Source organism: Vitis riparia, chromosome 9 (assembly GCF_004353265.1).
Source record: "Vitis riparia cultivar Riparia Gloire de Montpellier isolate 1030 chromosome 9, EGFV_Vit.rip_1.0, whole genome shotgun sequence".
In the NCBI taxonomy this organism is placed as follows: Eukaryota; Viridiplantae; Streptophyta; class Magnoliopsida; order Vitales; family Vitaceae; genus Vitis; species Vitis riparia.
The window spans coordinates 23,575,969-23,591,429 of record NC_048439.1 but is presented as its reverse complement, the minus strand read 5'-3'; the positions used below and the strand labels follow the sequence as shown (position 1 = coordinate 23,591,429).

At 34.7% G+C, this 15,461-nt stretch overlaps 1 protein-coding gene and 1 long non-coding RNA gene across 4 annotated transcripts; one reads left to right on the top strand and one right to left on the bottom strand.

Moving 5' to 3' along the window:
- Positions 1-846: 846 nt before the first annotated feature.
- On the bottom strand, positions 847-7,315 carry LOC117922757. 3 transcript variants are annotated; one of them, XR_004652540.1, is made up of 5 exons: positions 7,016-7,315; positions 6,657-6,808; positions 5,641-6,140; positions 5,300-5,506; positions 847-1,288 (listed from the first exon to the last, which is right to left on the bottom strand). It is a non-coding gene; the product is annotated as an uncharacterized LOC117922757 (long non-coding RNA). The 3 variants fall into 3 exon arrangements; XR_004652541.1 differs by lacking the exon at positions 6,657-6,808 and having other exon boundaries at positions 7,011-7,315; XR_004652539.1 differs by lacking the exon at positions 6,657-6,808.
- LOC117922756 (ethylene-responsive transcription factor LEP-like) lies at positions 1,751-3,021 on the top strand. The gene has a single exon (XM_034840963.1). The coding sequence runs from the start codon at positions 1,983-1,985 to the stop codon at positions 2,781-2,783; it is 801 nt and encodes a 266-aa protein (XP_034696854.1). The 5' UTR covers positions 1,751-1,982; the 3' UTR covers positions 2,784-3,021.
- Positions 7,316-15,461: the final 8,146 nt, after the last annotated feature.

Below are 15,461 nucleotides of genomic sequence, written 5' to 3'. Positions count from 1 at the left end.
AGCTACAGCAAGGGAAAACAAAGTCATAATTACAAGACATAAAACATCTCTAATAATTCCCTTGATCTCAGCTGGGTTATTGCTTATAACAATAAAATTATTGTTTGTCTCACTTCAATACTTGTTGAAAATTTTGAGATATTCTCAGCTTTCTTCTGGAAGGAAAACACATTAAACTGCCAGATATTATAGCCCTAAGAATGCTTTCCAGAATCCAAGGACAATTTTGGTTCGAGGTTAGGAACTTGGCAATTGTATTCATATGAACCAAAGGGCCTTGATAAACGCAAATTATTATCTTATTCTAATTTAGATGGAATATAACAAGTACGTTAACTGAGCCGGTAGGTCCATTGGGTCAATGCCCACTTAGTAAAGTTAAAAAAAAGTATGCTTCTGTGCCCCTCTCACATGCGGCCCAACATGTGTTTCCCTCATTTTGAGGCCAATGTGTAGTTCATCCTAATGCGCAAAGGAAGGATGCTACAAACTTGGCACAATTAATAAGTTAAAAGTAAAGGAAAGGAGGGCCTTTGGATTTGGAAAAGGTGACAAGGCTTGTGGAACATATCATTAAATTTGGCTCAAATTGGATGCACATGGCTTATATAATGAATGTACTCCCCACTTGAATTATATATATATATGCCCACACACACATTTACAGATGGGGTTAACATTATCTTTTGTGCTTGTATGTTGTTCCACCTATTAAGTCACAAACATATATAAATGAGTTTTCTCTTTCTATTTATTTTTGTTATCTTCATTATGACTATCTGCTTCAGAAAAGCTCTTTCGAAAGAAAAAAAAACATGTCTCTAGAAAACATTCTGACAACCAAGCTAGCATTCATAAGCAGTTCTTCATAGATTGCCCCCATTCCCCTCAACTTGCTTTGAACCCTAACATAAAAGTTCTCAATTGGGCAAAGCATTAATCAGCATGGCAAACATATTTTGCAGATAGTATTTTTTGGGAGAAAAAGAGAAGGGATCATCCAACAGTATTTCCAAAGAAAATAAAAAAGTAAAAAGATATGCCAACATAATTGCATTGGGATGATGGGTCCCTGACAATCGAATGATCATCTGGAATGATAATCAGATTACTGATCATATCTTAAGCAATCATATGGTGCAGCATCATTTTTTATGAACTTCTTTGTTTGACTGGACAAAGTTCAAAGCCAAGACATGCATGCTTATAAATTATAATACGGATGATGATTGCATTAGTACAGTTCATGATTAGTACCCGAGTCAAGTGCAGTGCTCCTTCTCTTTCCCTGAAAGTAACATGTAAAGAACTTTGGGTTAGACAAGGTAACCAGAACTAAAGATGTATGTTTATTAGTGTGTTCAACATACTGACTTCCATCAAACAAAATTTTGTTTATGGTAAAGTTGGAATATATTTTTAAGGGACTAAACATTTCAAGCTTTTCCCATGAACACAGACTTCCAAACAATTCAAAATAATTGAACAATATGCACATATTATTTAAATGATTCATGTACCAATTAAGTAAAAGGTAGCTTCTGGGTGGACAAGGATAAAACGAGTTGCATGATACAATCAAACTAACTAAAGTTAGTGGGTTGATGATCATTCTCAGATTATTTACAGGTCTTAGATGCCTCACTCAGTTCATTCTATAACTTATATTTATTTGTTGTACTGAAAAGCTGTTATATTCATGTAGGGATGTGAATGACATTTCGAAATTGGTGAGGGTAAAGTGTGGTAAAGGACCAAAGCTCTCCTTTATTTAAAGGGTTGGCATGCAAAACAGAGGCTACACTCGCAATTCAACTGAGTAAGAGAGAGAGACAGATACTGCCATCTCCATCTCCATCTCCATCTCTCTCAACAGAAAATCTGCCTTTTTAACTAAGGAGAAATTGAAAGACAGACAGAAATCTATCTCCACTGAACCGTTCAGCCGACCAAGCCTTGTCTAGCTAGGTACCTCTTTTATCATGGATTTTAATACCCAAATAGCCAACTCATCATCTTCATCCAAGATTAAAAGGAAGAATCAGCAGCAGCAGCAGCAACAACAACCAGGAACACCGGCAAAGTTTCTGGGTGTCCGAAGAAGGCCATGGGGCAGATATGCTGCAGAGATAAGGGACCCTTCAACCAAAGAGCGGCATTGGCTTGGGACTTTCGACACAGCAGAGGAGGCAGCCTTAGCCTATGACCGAGCTGCCCGTTCCATGCGTGGTGTACGTGCTCGCACCAACTTTGTTTACTCTGACATGCCACCTGGCTCTTCTGTCACCACTATCATCTCACCTGATGAATCACAGAATGATATCTCAGCCCTCTTCATTCCTCCACAACAAAACAACCCCACCAACCAACTCGTCTTTAGTCAGGACCCAGTTAATGCATGCCAGTTTCCAAGTGAATTTTCAGGTGCAGGTGGATGGGTTCCTGGAAGTGTCACTGGTGGGTTCCAACAGGCTGTCACAGGTGTTATTGGTGGTAGTGGTGTGTCTTACCAGTTCAGTGGTGACGACACGCAGCTCCCTCCTCTGCCTCCTGACATTTCAACACCTTCTTTTGGTTCAGATATGGGTCAGGGGGTCTGGAATGAAGCTAGTTTCCTCGGATTCTCGGAGCAGACAACTGGGTTAGATTTGGTGAGTGGTGGATCATGTTTTGGAATGATGGACTCAGGAGAGTTCGTGCAACACAATCCACTATTTGGGAGGATCACTCCTTCAGCCATTAACGAGTTTGATTTGGGTTCAACATCCTCTTATTTCTTTTAATAAATTTTACTTATCAATGTTCAAGTTTTTGGTAGCCAGTGACTGGCTTGAGGATGTAGGGTTAACTGTTGATGAATCAGTTTGCTTTCAATATCTATATGTTTTAACATGCCTTGGGTTGGAGTGTAAGTGTACGGCATTCCATGAGTGCTCTGTTGGAGTGTTTTTGATTGTTAAATCATTTCCCTACATTCACCGCTATATAAGTTACAAAGCAATTAAGATTTTTCTGCTTTCAGCTTACATGTAAATTTAGCTATCTTAGAGTTTATACCTACACCTTACAATGGGTTTTGTATGTGGAGATTGACCACATAGATGCCAAGATTTTCCAATTCAAGCGAGAGCAAAGCAGAGTGAAAGGCAAGAGGTACTTTTTAAACAAGTTAGAATTATGGGTTGTTCACGTCAATTCATATATAAATCCAATCCAATCCAATCCAACTCATTTATTAAACAAGTTAAATAGGCCATGTCATATTCTAAACATATCTTATTTATATCTAGTCATCCCGATACAATTATTAAACAGATTAAATAAATTTTCGGTATTTCTTACCTAAACACAATGTAAACTTGACACAATCCGACCCCATAACCACCTCTTGAACCTTTTGGTAGGAAATGTAGTGGGAGCAGTACTCGTCCATGTAATGACACCCCTTTAATCTAAATCCAATCAAATTAGGCATGCCAATGTCTAGGCCGATCTCATCTCAACAACATGCATCCAACTCAAACCAACCCAACCCACAATCAAGATTCACCAGGACCATGTTAAGCTCCTAAAGCCTTGCTCTTGATTCAAGGAGGCATGAAGCCTCTTGGTGTTATACCAGTAGACACCTTCGAGGAAAGTCTCAGAGATTGCTTCTATACGATGACAACATGCTAAAGTGACCCTTGTGGACATAGCCATCAAGATATCCTCTTAATGCAGTGAAAATGAACTACCATGGACGACAAGTGGAAAGGAAGGGAGTGACATCGGGGGAAACCCTCGTTCATTCACCTAATGCCGTGAATGCTTCCAGCATGAGTTGGATAGGAGCAGTGACAGCCCCGACGCAATAGCGGTAAAGTAGCTGCAACAGTTTACTGGCAACGTTACTTATCAAAAAAAACAAAACAGTTTACTGGCAACGTGTCGCAGGGTAGGATTGAGTTTTCTGATAATGAAATTCCACTCATTCATCCACATGTTACTAATACAGCATGTGATGATAGTTGGGTGGCAAATATTTGTACACGTTGAATAAGAAATTAGGCATCTACGCCTAAAAACATTACTTTTGGTTCACTGTTGGTTTTGAATATTTTTTTTCCTTGTAAATTCTATTAAATATTAATCACGGATATGCGGAAATAATCTATATTAATTTATACATGCTTACCAAGCAAAATAATCACCAGAAAAGCTAAAGGTACTAAACTGATTAAGAATAGTATTTAAATTTTGATTTTCACATATTTCAACAAGTAAACCAAATTATCAAACAATTTTGTTTTGCCTATTGACAGAGATTGACAAAGCAGAGAAGACATATGAGAAGAGAAGATCCTGATTTCTATTTTTAAGAGATTTGTCTTCTTCCCTGCATTTGTTTGATTCACTCCAGTAATTATTGGCTAATGGTTACTGGTCACCTTCTCCCAGCAGTTTTGTTTTTAATCTTTGCTTTCATACAGTTTACCTGTTGAGGAAACTGATAAAAAGCCATTCGTGTGATCTTTGTACCATATTCCAAATTGATAAATCAAGTAATACCTAGCATTAAGAATCTAAGACCTCATATCCATGCCCTTCTTTATGCCCAACATCTACTGTGAAAAATTAGTGGGTACAGACATTTAAGATTACCAAGCCCTGGCTCCATGTTCTTTATTTACTGAGGTTTACAATTAAACATAGTTTCTAGGACTTGTGCATCATATTTTTTTTGGTCTAAATCAAGAAAGATATTTGTAACACACGAGATAAATATAGTTATGCTGGAAGACACCATCCCCTTGTATGCCTAATAAAGGGATGCATATTTTTATGCCTTAAGAGATGAGTATGTGCCTCATAAGCAAGCTACCCCTACATAATTTTAAATATCATTCATAACAAAATATAAAGATATTCTGCAACAAAAATTGCTCATTGCTATACCTTGTATTGCAGCTCTGTGACACTTGCAATATACCTCAACCAGGGCTTGGCAACAGGCTCATATTGCAGAAGGGAAAGATTATTGAAAACAACAATATCATCCCGTTGTGCCCTTGAGGCCTGGCTCAAGTGCTAAATGGGATGGGGAGGGTTTGTGGGAGGTTCTAGGTTCAAGTCTCAATGGTGACAAAAATTTACCTATCAAAAAAACAATATCATCCAGTTGTTCAAACAACTCAGACCAGAAATGCCTTCTTACCAGTAAAAATAAGAAACAAATACCAACCAAATACATCCTAGCACATCAATTTTCACTAAAATTTAAATGAATGAAATATAACAAGCATTGCATCTTACTAACCTCTCTCAGAATAGGGGGAAAGACATATTCATGTTTCCTGGACCATCAATACACATTTGCAAGAACTTTTTAGGAACTTATCTTCTCCAATCTTTGGCATCACGATAATTGATGTTCACTGAAGCCAATGGTGCTCCCTCGGCCATCCATTAGCCCACCATGATTTAAAATTTCAACCAGACCCACAAGACCATGCTGTTTATAGCACTAGGATGAAAAAAAGAATCGCAGCAACACAATCAGAAACTTGACCAAAACTCAAAGCATACCCTGCCTCAAAAAAGAAAAAGGGAAAGAAAAACAAAAAGGACAAACAAAAAAAAAGCCAGCCAGCCATTTACCTGATTCGAACACCAATAAGGCTTGATCAGAATACTAATTATGCCAAAATATCAAACTGTTTCCGCACGTTTTTGTTATCAAGGTGGAAAACTCTTGCTTCCCTAAGCTCTGCACCCCCAAGCCCCCTGCTGAACCACGTGGGCTACATAGGAAGGGAAATGAACCAAAACAGTGCAGACCCACTTCTTGCAGGCTTATATACTTGGTAAGGCATTGGCAACTTGAATTATACCTTGTTCTTGAACAACTGAATTATAACCTACAGAAACAAACGCCAAAAGCATGCTAGTTCACCTGACAAATCTCTGTAGCTCTTCTTTAGGATCTCTACCCATGTAACAACAATGCAAACAATGGATTCCACTTCCCCGCAAACATGTCACAAACCATAAGCCATATCCAGCCTCCACTTCTCTTCAAAGCTTCCTGTGAAGTTAGAACATTTGCCATTATTGTCACTCAGATCCTAGAATAGAAACAATATTATATCAGCCAATACCTGCAATAAACAAAGTTTGTAAGCATATAATTTCATAAGTATGAGTTGAAGAATGAGAAGAAAAGAAGGAGAGAGGGGGAGGTAGGTAGAAGAATGACGGTTGCCACAATGAGGATTCATAGAAAAAGATGAAAATAGTTTGAACAAATAGTAGGAGCAGGCAGCAGTGGGAAGATTTGACATTGGAGCTTTTGATATATCTTTATTAGACAATCTATACCATCTATATCGATTAGATCTTACGGATATAGATGTCTACTTGTTATAGTTATTCAAGCTCAAGTCAAGGGTGCTTTGGGATTGAACTAAATAATATTTTGAAAAAATAACATTGTCTCCTGATGTTCCTAACAACTAAAGGACCTTCTCTCTAGTTTTTAAAGCAATATTACCCTCTCTTGAATAGATGGATGGAATTTGTTTCCTTACATTTTAAGAATGTCACCTCCCCAAAGCTTAATTAAGGAAGGAGCCAGTAAATATAAGTCAGTTTTGAGAAGTTCTGCAATTACTTACTTCCCTTCTTGATTCTATTTCCAAAGCAATTGAAGCAAGTGGTGAGATACGTTCAGAAGACCATTCACAACATATTCAAGCCATTTAAGCAGTGTAAAAATCTCGAACTTATTCAATTCTTTCTTTGTTCAAGAGCTCAACTTTCCCACTCACTGCTAATCCACAACATGCAAGTTAGACAAAAAAAATCCATTCCAAGTTGCAAGAACCTTCGTACAGAGAAAAGGGGAAAGAGGTGCTAAGATCGATTAAACCCTAACTTCTACCTAATCTGCAGTATCTTTACATAATGAATCACTTCCAATCAACCCAACAATTCTCATTACAAGATTGCATAAATTAAAATGACATTACCCGACCTCATCTTTTATCAGGTCTACTATGTTGCTCCCAAAACCATGAAAGTTATTCAAAATGCCTTTTCCCAGATTGATAGGAGAAGAATATGAAAACGAAGAAAAAGAAAGGAGGAGCTGGAGGAGACAGTGGGGTGCCGAGCACGGGGCTGGCACATGGATGATGATGGCCTAGCGGAGTGGAGTGTGGGAGTTGGATGATAGCGGTGGAGGTGTCAACACCGGCACATCCTTGGCCGTGTCTGCTTCATTTGATGACGCTGTCTTTCTTTCACCTAGAGGCGTTTTTTCAGACATTTTGAGACAAATGTTAAAATTGTCTGTTTCATTTCTAAAGAGAAGTTGTAAATTTAAATATTTAAATTGAAATTGCCTTTTCAAGATACTTCAAAATGATATTTTTAAAAATAATTTTAAATTAACTTTTTTTTAATAAATATTTTTTTTAAAAGAAAACCTTATTTTTTTCAAAATCCCACCTTTTCTCTCTTTTCTTTTTTATCCGTTTATCACATATGAAAGGTTAATTTAAATTTTTTTGCAATTAGGTTGTTCGTTTTAATTTTGCATATTTATTTTTCAATTTATTTTCTAAAATTTGTATAAGTTTTTAAATAATTTTTTATTATATTTTTCTTTTTTTATAAAATAAGTTAGAGAATATGAAATTCATTTTTAAGTTTTTTTATCTTTTCTTTATATAATATTAGAATTTATCACTCATTTAATTAAAAAAGTTATTCAATGATTGAATTTATATATATATATCAATCTTTTGTCTTTAATATTATCAAAACATAAATATATTAATATTTTAAATTTAATTATAGAAATTATGTATAAAATTTAAATATGAAGATATATATATATATATTGAAAATGGAATAATAATTCAATTATTTAATTCTATCTATCTATTAAAAGTTATATATCCTATTATTTTATAAATTTAAAAATATTATATTATATTATTTTATTTTATTTATATTATTTGATATTCGTTATTATAAAAATTTATAAGAGAAAACCATATTACTTTACGTATAGGTATATTATTTTGTCCAAATACCAACATAGTGGTCACACGCACTACCCTTTAACTCTCAAGTCAAAGGATCAAGTCCCTATTTGTTCACATTCTTTAAATTACCAATACCACATCGGAATGAGATGGAGATATAGAGATATAGTGGAGTTCAAAATAAACACTAAAGCTTCCCTTACCCATACCACATCAAAAGTAGCCTCTCTAAATTGCCCATACCCCATTATAAGGAGATGGAGATGTTATGGAGTTCAAAATAAACACTAAGCATGATCAATCATGACTTCAGCAAGTCCAATAGGTGATCTAAGGCCTGACCCAATCATAAAGCTTCAATCTTTTGCTTAGGAGAAAGAAAAAAGAAAAATGAGAATTGATAAACCAGTTCACCGATTCATGGTATAACCATAGATTTGTCTCTTTAATATCGATTCAACATGTCCTTCAATTTAAAAAATGAACCAAATTGGACGAAGGCATAGTTGGCAATTTATTCAATTGAATTAGCATATCTATTTAAAACATTAAATATAAATTTAATTATATGTAATTGGTGGTTTATCCATGATTAGGTCAGAATCAATTCAACACCTTTTCAACAAAATGACCTCATGGCTTGGACAAGCCTATCAAACTGCTCAATCAAGCCAAAGCCTCATCCAACTATTCTAAAAGAAAAACTAGTACCTTTAAAGGTCAATCTATCCATAGGATAAGATCCATCCAAGTATAGCACATGCCCAGGGATAACCCAATTAATATGTCATCTATTTAAGCTCATAGGATGGTTAGAACATACTATGATGAATGGTCCTAACCCACTCTAACTAAAAAGTCATATGACTTCTTAATATGGTCATATCATGCTTGATGTCAACTAATTTTGAGAAGTCGATTAAACAAGGTTCTAATAGTTGGAATCAAGGTTAGAAGTTTATTAGTTGGTAGGTTATCCAAAAGAAATAAGAGATTATTACTTTTATAGTCAAGTCAATCAAAAGGTAATTGTTAGTACAAATGTTAAATTTCTGGAAGATGACTATATGATAAGTAATAAGGCTAGTAGTGATACCAATTGGAGAGCACTAATGACACTCCCACAATAGCATAGAATACTATGGATCCAATACCTACTATTCCTAGCATTTCTAAAACACTACTGCCTCATCGTAGTTAGAGGGTTGTTGTACAACTAGACTAATTCATGTATATGGGAGAGTCTTTTAAGACAATTCTATAAGAATATGAGATCGACCCCATAGATTATAGTGAAGTAATGAGTAGTGTGAGTGCACATCTTTGGCAAGGAGTTATGGAGGTAGAGTTAGAACCTATGCATTTGAACAAAATCTGGGAGCTTGTAAAAGCTCCTAATATGAAGAGACCTTCTTAACGATAGCCATGCTTCAATCCATTAGAATAATTTTGTCTATTGCAATATATCTCGATTATGAGATATAACAAATGAGGATGAGTCTTATGTGTACAAGAAGGTGTAGGGAAGCATGGTGGTCTTTATGATATTGTGTATTGATGACATTCTACTTATTAGAAATGATGTAGGGTTATTATCATCAATCAAAATTTGGTCGTCTACTTAATTCTAGATGAAAACATTTGGGAGAAGCATAATATATTCTTCTAATCAAGGTTTTAAGAGACCACAAGAATAGGAAGCTTGCACTATCTCAATCCACCTACATGGACAAGTTCTTGGTCAAGTATGTGATATAGGATTCCAAAAAATTGTTTCCTACCCTTTAGGCATGGAGTTATTTTTTCTCAAGATAAGTGTCTTACGACACTTAAGGAGAAAGAATGCATGTAGGTAGTACCCTATGTATCAACAATGGATAACCTTAAATATGTGATGTTATGTACTAAACCAAATATTTGCTTTGTTGTAAGGATGATAAGTAGATATTAATCTAATCCAGGTCTAAAAAACTAGACAATAGTCAAGCATATACTAAATCATCTTAGAAGAATGAGGGATTATATGTTTGTGTTCCATAGTGATGAGTTGGTACCCAATGGTTACATAAATTCAAACTTTTGATCTAATAAGGATTCTCATCAATATACCTTTGATTTTTTATTTACTCTAAGTGGTGCAGTTGTTAATTAAAGGAGTATGAAGCAATCTTGCATTGTTGACACCATTATGGAAGTCAAATGTGTTGCAACTTTTGAAGCTTAAAGGAAAATGTTTGGCTTAAGATGCTTCTCATGGGACTTAGGGTAGTATCCTTAGTTGTATCGCTCATAACATTGTTTTGTGACAATAGTAGGGCAACAACACAGTCCAAAGAACTAAGAAGCCATTGGAAGGTTATACACATTGAGAGAAAATGTCATTTGATTTGTGACATAGTATTGAAGGGTAATGGAGCAGTGAAGAAGATACTTTCTACAAAGAACCTAGCAAATCCCTTCACTAAGACTTCATCGAGCAGTGTCTTCAATAAGTCATAGGTGTTAGTTGCATTCTCGGTGTGTTTTGAGAGCTAGTGGGAGATTGTTAGGATAAATCCTTAAAAGCATGAGATGCAATCTATATACTAAGACCAATTAGGGTGCATGGAAAATCTACCTAAGGCTTTCTAGATCTATGCACAACAGAAACTATTGCATTTAAAAACTCCATCTAGAGATTAAGATGATTATACATGCAATTTGGATGTTCCTAAGTCGATTCTAATCCAATGAAGTAACTTTATAGACATAGATCTCATAGACCCCATAATCTTTCACCTGGTCACTCTTTTCACAAATCTTGATAAAAGAGAATGGTGATCTTCTCTTTAAAGGGGATGTTATTCTCTTTAGAGTTTGAAAAACAAAATGTTAAATTGAAGCCTTAAACCCCTAAGGGAGTTTACATAGGCTTCCTTATGGGTTTAAGTGAATTGAGTCCAATTTGTGTTTGACTTACTTAATCCAACCCACTTGGGTCCTAATTAATTAATTGGTTATATTAGACCCTAATTAATTAATTAACTCAATCTAGAAAGACCGTTTATAAGATCCAATGCAGTTTTACATTTTTACTAAAACGCCTTTATGCACCCATATAAACTAGAAACCCGAATTTCTTAAAAAAAAAAAAAAAAAAACTATCCCACATGAACCAGAAGCTCAAGTAAAGACCACTATAACTCATAGGAAAATATTAACTCATTCATAATTCAATTTTAAAATTAACTCAACATCCTACTATAGAGAGTTAATCCCACTGTAGTATCCTATGCATTACAATGAAGAAAAACTTGGATTTATGACCTACCATCCATTACATGTAAACTCTCTATAAACTAGTGTTCGTAATCTAACAAAACATGTGTTGTCATTCTTTCAAGATTATCTCTTTAATACTTGAGTTACAGATCCTTCTATTATGTAATCAATTGATATAAGAATGAGAATGCTTACTCTGCCCTAACTTGGGTTTGGGATAAGGATGGAAAATAATTTTAAATTTTGAGACAGGAATAGGATAGGGGTGCCTTGTTCGAAACCCGCCTCATTAACATCCCCATTGCTATCCAATATGTAAACATATACATTAGTGCACTTATCATAGAAAAACCATAACCAAGACAAATCATCCTTCAAATTAGGAAGTAGTACACTACAATATTTGATGGATAACCCAAATCTATGAACCGACTATGAACTACTTATGATCTTGCAAGGAACACCATTGTGGGGGTGGTTGTTCCCATTATGAACATGTCTAGTATTGTCTATTTAGAGAATCTATATCTCTTGATTCCTAGGATTGACCCTACCATGAGGGTGGTGATGAACCTAAATGAAGATGGGCTTAACAATGGAGACTCATGGGCTTTGTTAATGTCATCTCCTACTTAATCTCTTAAAAATAGATATTTTAAGTAATTTTGGTAATTTTTCTTAAAATAAATTCTTTATCATGAAATTTTCCAAATTCGTTATTTGTTTCTTAAATTATGATTCATGTGCCAAAGAGTTGCTCTCATATTCCTTATCCTTGAACTATTCATATCCATCATAGTTCTTTTCTTAGGGTAGGAGAGCTTAAAGGACTTGGTGTTATCCTTCTTCTCTTAAGGTAAGAGAGCTTAGAGGGCCGCCACCATAAGTGTCATTTTCCTTTTCTCAGGGTGGGAGTGTTTGAAGAACCACCAATCAAAACCAAATGAGTAGTTTAAAAAAGGAATAGAAATCTCCTTAGCAACAACCAATTTATATAAATAATATTGAAAAATGTCTTTTCATGAAAGTTTACTCTTCTAAGAAAAATCTAAAATTACTATTTATTATTATCTTTTAACAAATATTTTGGTAGGCCTTCTTAATTATAAATGATCTATCATGGATTTTCCAAAATTAACATTTTTTTTTTTAAAGTTAGAATCTTGTGCATAGTAGGAAAAATCTTATTTTATAAAGACTTGGAAAATTAAGAGCTCCTCCTTAAAAGGAAAAAAATTATTCTTGGATATCTCAAAATTTGAGAAGATTTTAAATGAAATTAAAATCTTTAAGAGTCAATTTTGGAAAAAAAAAAAACAAAAAATCTTATTCTATTTTCCAACTTGCCTTTTCCTAAAACAAAAGATTTCATAAATCTAGCACATTTCAATTTAATAAGTTATCCAATTTAGAAAAATCACATGAAAAATTATTTCCTTAAAAATACCAAAATATTGAATTTATGCTTATCACATTCCAAATAACATATATAGCATAATAACATAAAATATTTCCCATGGTCATAAGGACTTTGTTGCATATTTGGTAATTAAATTTGGACAAAATCCAAATTACCAAAATTACCATAATGATCCTGTAACCAAAAATTAGGATTAGTTAACCAAAAACCCTAAGCTAATACATAATATCCTAAAAAGCCATTTTTGCCCTTACCCCCCATCTAGCACTCGAGTGCACAGACTCTTGTAATGCTTAAGCTCTAATCTAAGCGTTTGAACTCTTATAATGCTCAAACTCTCTTTCTCCATGGATTTTGATAGTTTTTTCTACCAAAAAACTAATGTTGGCCACTTGATTTCTCTACCATGGACATGATTGAAGTCGTGGAATGCTTCTTCATATTGTTTTAGATTACAAAAATAGGGAAAAAAATACAATTTTTATATAGAAAACAAAACTCATGCTCCATGCATCTGAAGCTTATAACATATCTATCAAAAGGAAAACTTTTTACAAGAAAAAAAAAATTTCCTATGCTCTTAACCATGGAGCTTACAACCCATCTAGATAAATAAACAATTATTCATTAAAAACAACAATCAATATTCAATATATATGAATGAATACAAATCATTCATTCATCATTGGGGTCATAGGATAAATTAAACAACCCCTACAAATAGAGTTAGTACACCTTAGAGCAAATCTAACATGTAAAGTTCTATCCTAGAGCTTTGATACTAGTTGTTGGGAAATCTAAATTTCTTTGTTCTCTGGCCTTAGATCATATAGGGTGTATGCCTTCTATCCTAGGCTTCTCTAAATCTATCACAAAAGAAAATATGGTATCAAAAACCATAAAACAAACTAGATCTAGAGAACTAGAGAACATATCTTCAATCTAGATGTTCCTAGATCATTTCCAAGTCGATGAAGTCCTTGAAAATGCTATAGAACTCGTCTACGTTCTGTTTTTCCACCCAATCTTTCCTTCAAGGGTCTAGGCACGAGAAAATGGTAGACTTTTCTCTTAGAAGACAACTAGGGTTTCTCTTGTTGGAGGCTCTCTGAAAGATAACAGGAAGAAGACTAAAACCCTAACCCCTTAAGGGATATTCATTGGTCTGACTATGGGCTTAAGTGACTTGAGACCATATTGAGTTTAGGTCACCTGATCCAATCCACTTGGATCCCAATGGATTAATTTTTCCTATTGAGTTCCAATTAATTAATTAGCTTGATCCAAAAAAAACAACTCATAAGGTCTAGTTCAATAATGTGTTTTACCAAAACGCCTTTATGCACACTTATGAAGCCGAAAACCAAAATCCTCAAAACAAATATGCCACCAAGATCTAGAAGCTTAGGTGGAGATCACTAGAACCCTTATGAAAATACTAGCTCCTTTGTAATTAATTAACAACCTACTTGGGTTCTAATTAATTAATTAACTTAATCCTGAAAAACCATTTATAAGATTCAATGTTGATGGGAAACCTAGATTACTCCATTTTTAGGCCCTGAATTATGTAGTGGTGCATGCAATTTTGTCGTAGGCTTCTTTAAATCTAACGTAGGGGAAAACATGACATAAAAACCATTATTAAATATAAATTTAGAGATTGTAAGTTCATACATATGATTTAAATGTTCCTAGATCAAATCCAATCCGAATAAGAGGTTATAAGCGTCATAGACCTCATCTAGTCAAGGATCTTTCGCCTAATCTCACCCTTCACGAATCTTGGTAAGGGCGAGTTTCTCTTTCTCTCTTAAGGGTGGCTAAGGATTGTTTTCTCTCTTTGTTCGGAAGACAATGATAAAAAAGTTAAGCCTTAAACTCCTAATGAGGTAGATAAGCTTGAGTGACTTCAACCCAATTTGGACCTTAGTCACCTAATTTAACCCACTTAGGTCCTAATCAATTAATTAGCTGACCTAATCTATATGATGCAACTAGATATTTTCATAATAAAGGGTCATGTGTGTATAAGAAGAGGTAAGAAAGCATGGTGGTGCTCTAAGATCTTGTCTTGTGTTGGGAATATCCAAATTTCCCCATTCCTTGTCCCTAGATCTTGTAGGATGCATGCAAAATATCCTACGTTTCTCTAAATTTATCATAGTGAAAACATATGGCTATAGACCATATTAAAATAAAGATTTAGAGAAATAGTACTCATACCTACATCTAGATGTTCTTAGATCAATTCATGGCGGTAGAGAACATGTCTCAAGGTCTTGTACACCCAAGATCTTCTACCTTATGACTCGAACCTCAACCTTAACACTCCAAAGTATGGGCTTTAGAAAACTATGGTTCTCTCTCTTTTTAAAGGTGAAATACGGCTCTCACTTAAAAGTGATGGAAACTATTGTTTTAAAAATTGGATTAGATCGGTCAATCCAACCAATTGAACTGTCGACCAAAGCCTTGTCTAGTTCAATTCAATCTCTAAGCCACCTTTTTGAGTTGGCTTTTTTTCCCCTCAACTAAAAGGTTGGGTCATGGGTGGAACTGGAAGGTTAGCCCAACACATACCAAACCCAACCCACCTTATGGGACCATGACAAGCTTTGCCCTCAACCTCTTTAATGTTGTTGACATCATGAAATGAACATTTATTTTTTAAAGTGTTCTCATACTCATGAGCTTCCGATGTGGGATGAGTTATAAAAAATAACAAAACGATACGACAATTGATG

Excerpts from the sequence above, each read along its gene's own strand:
- LOC117922756 (XM_034840963.1), top strand. The coding sequence starts at position 1,983 with ATGGATTTTAATACCCAAATAGCCAACTCATCATCTTCATCCAAGATT.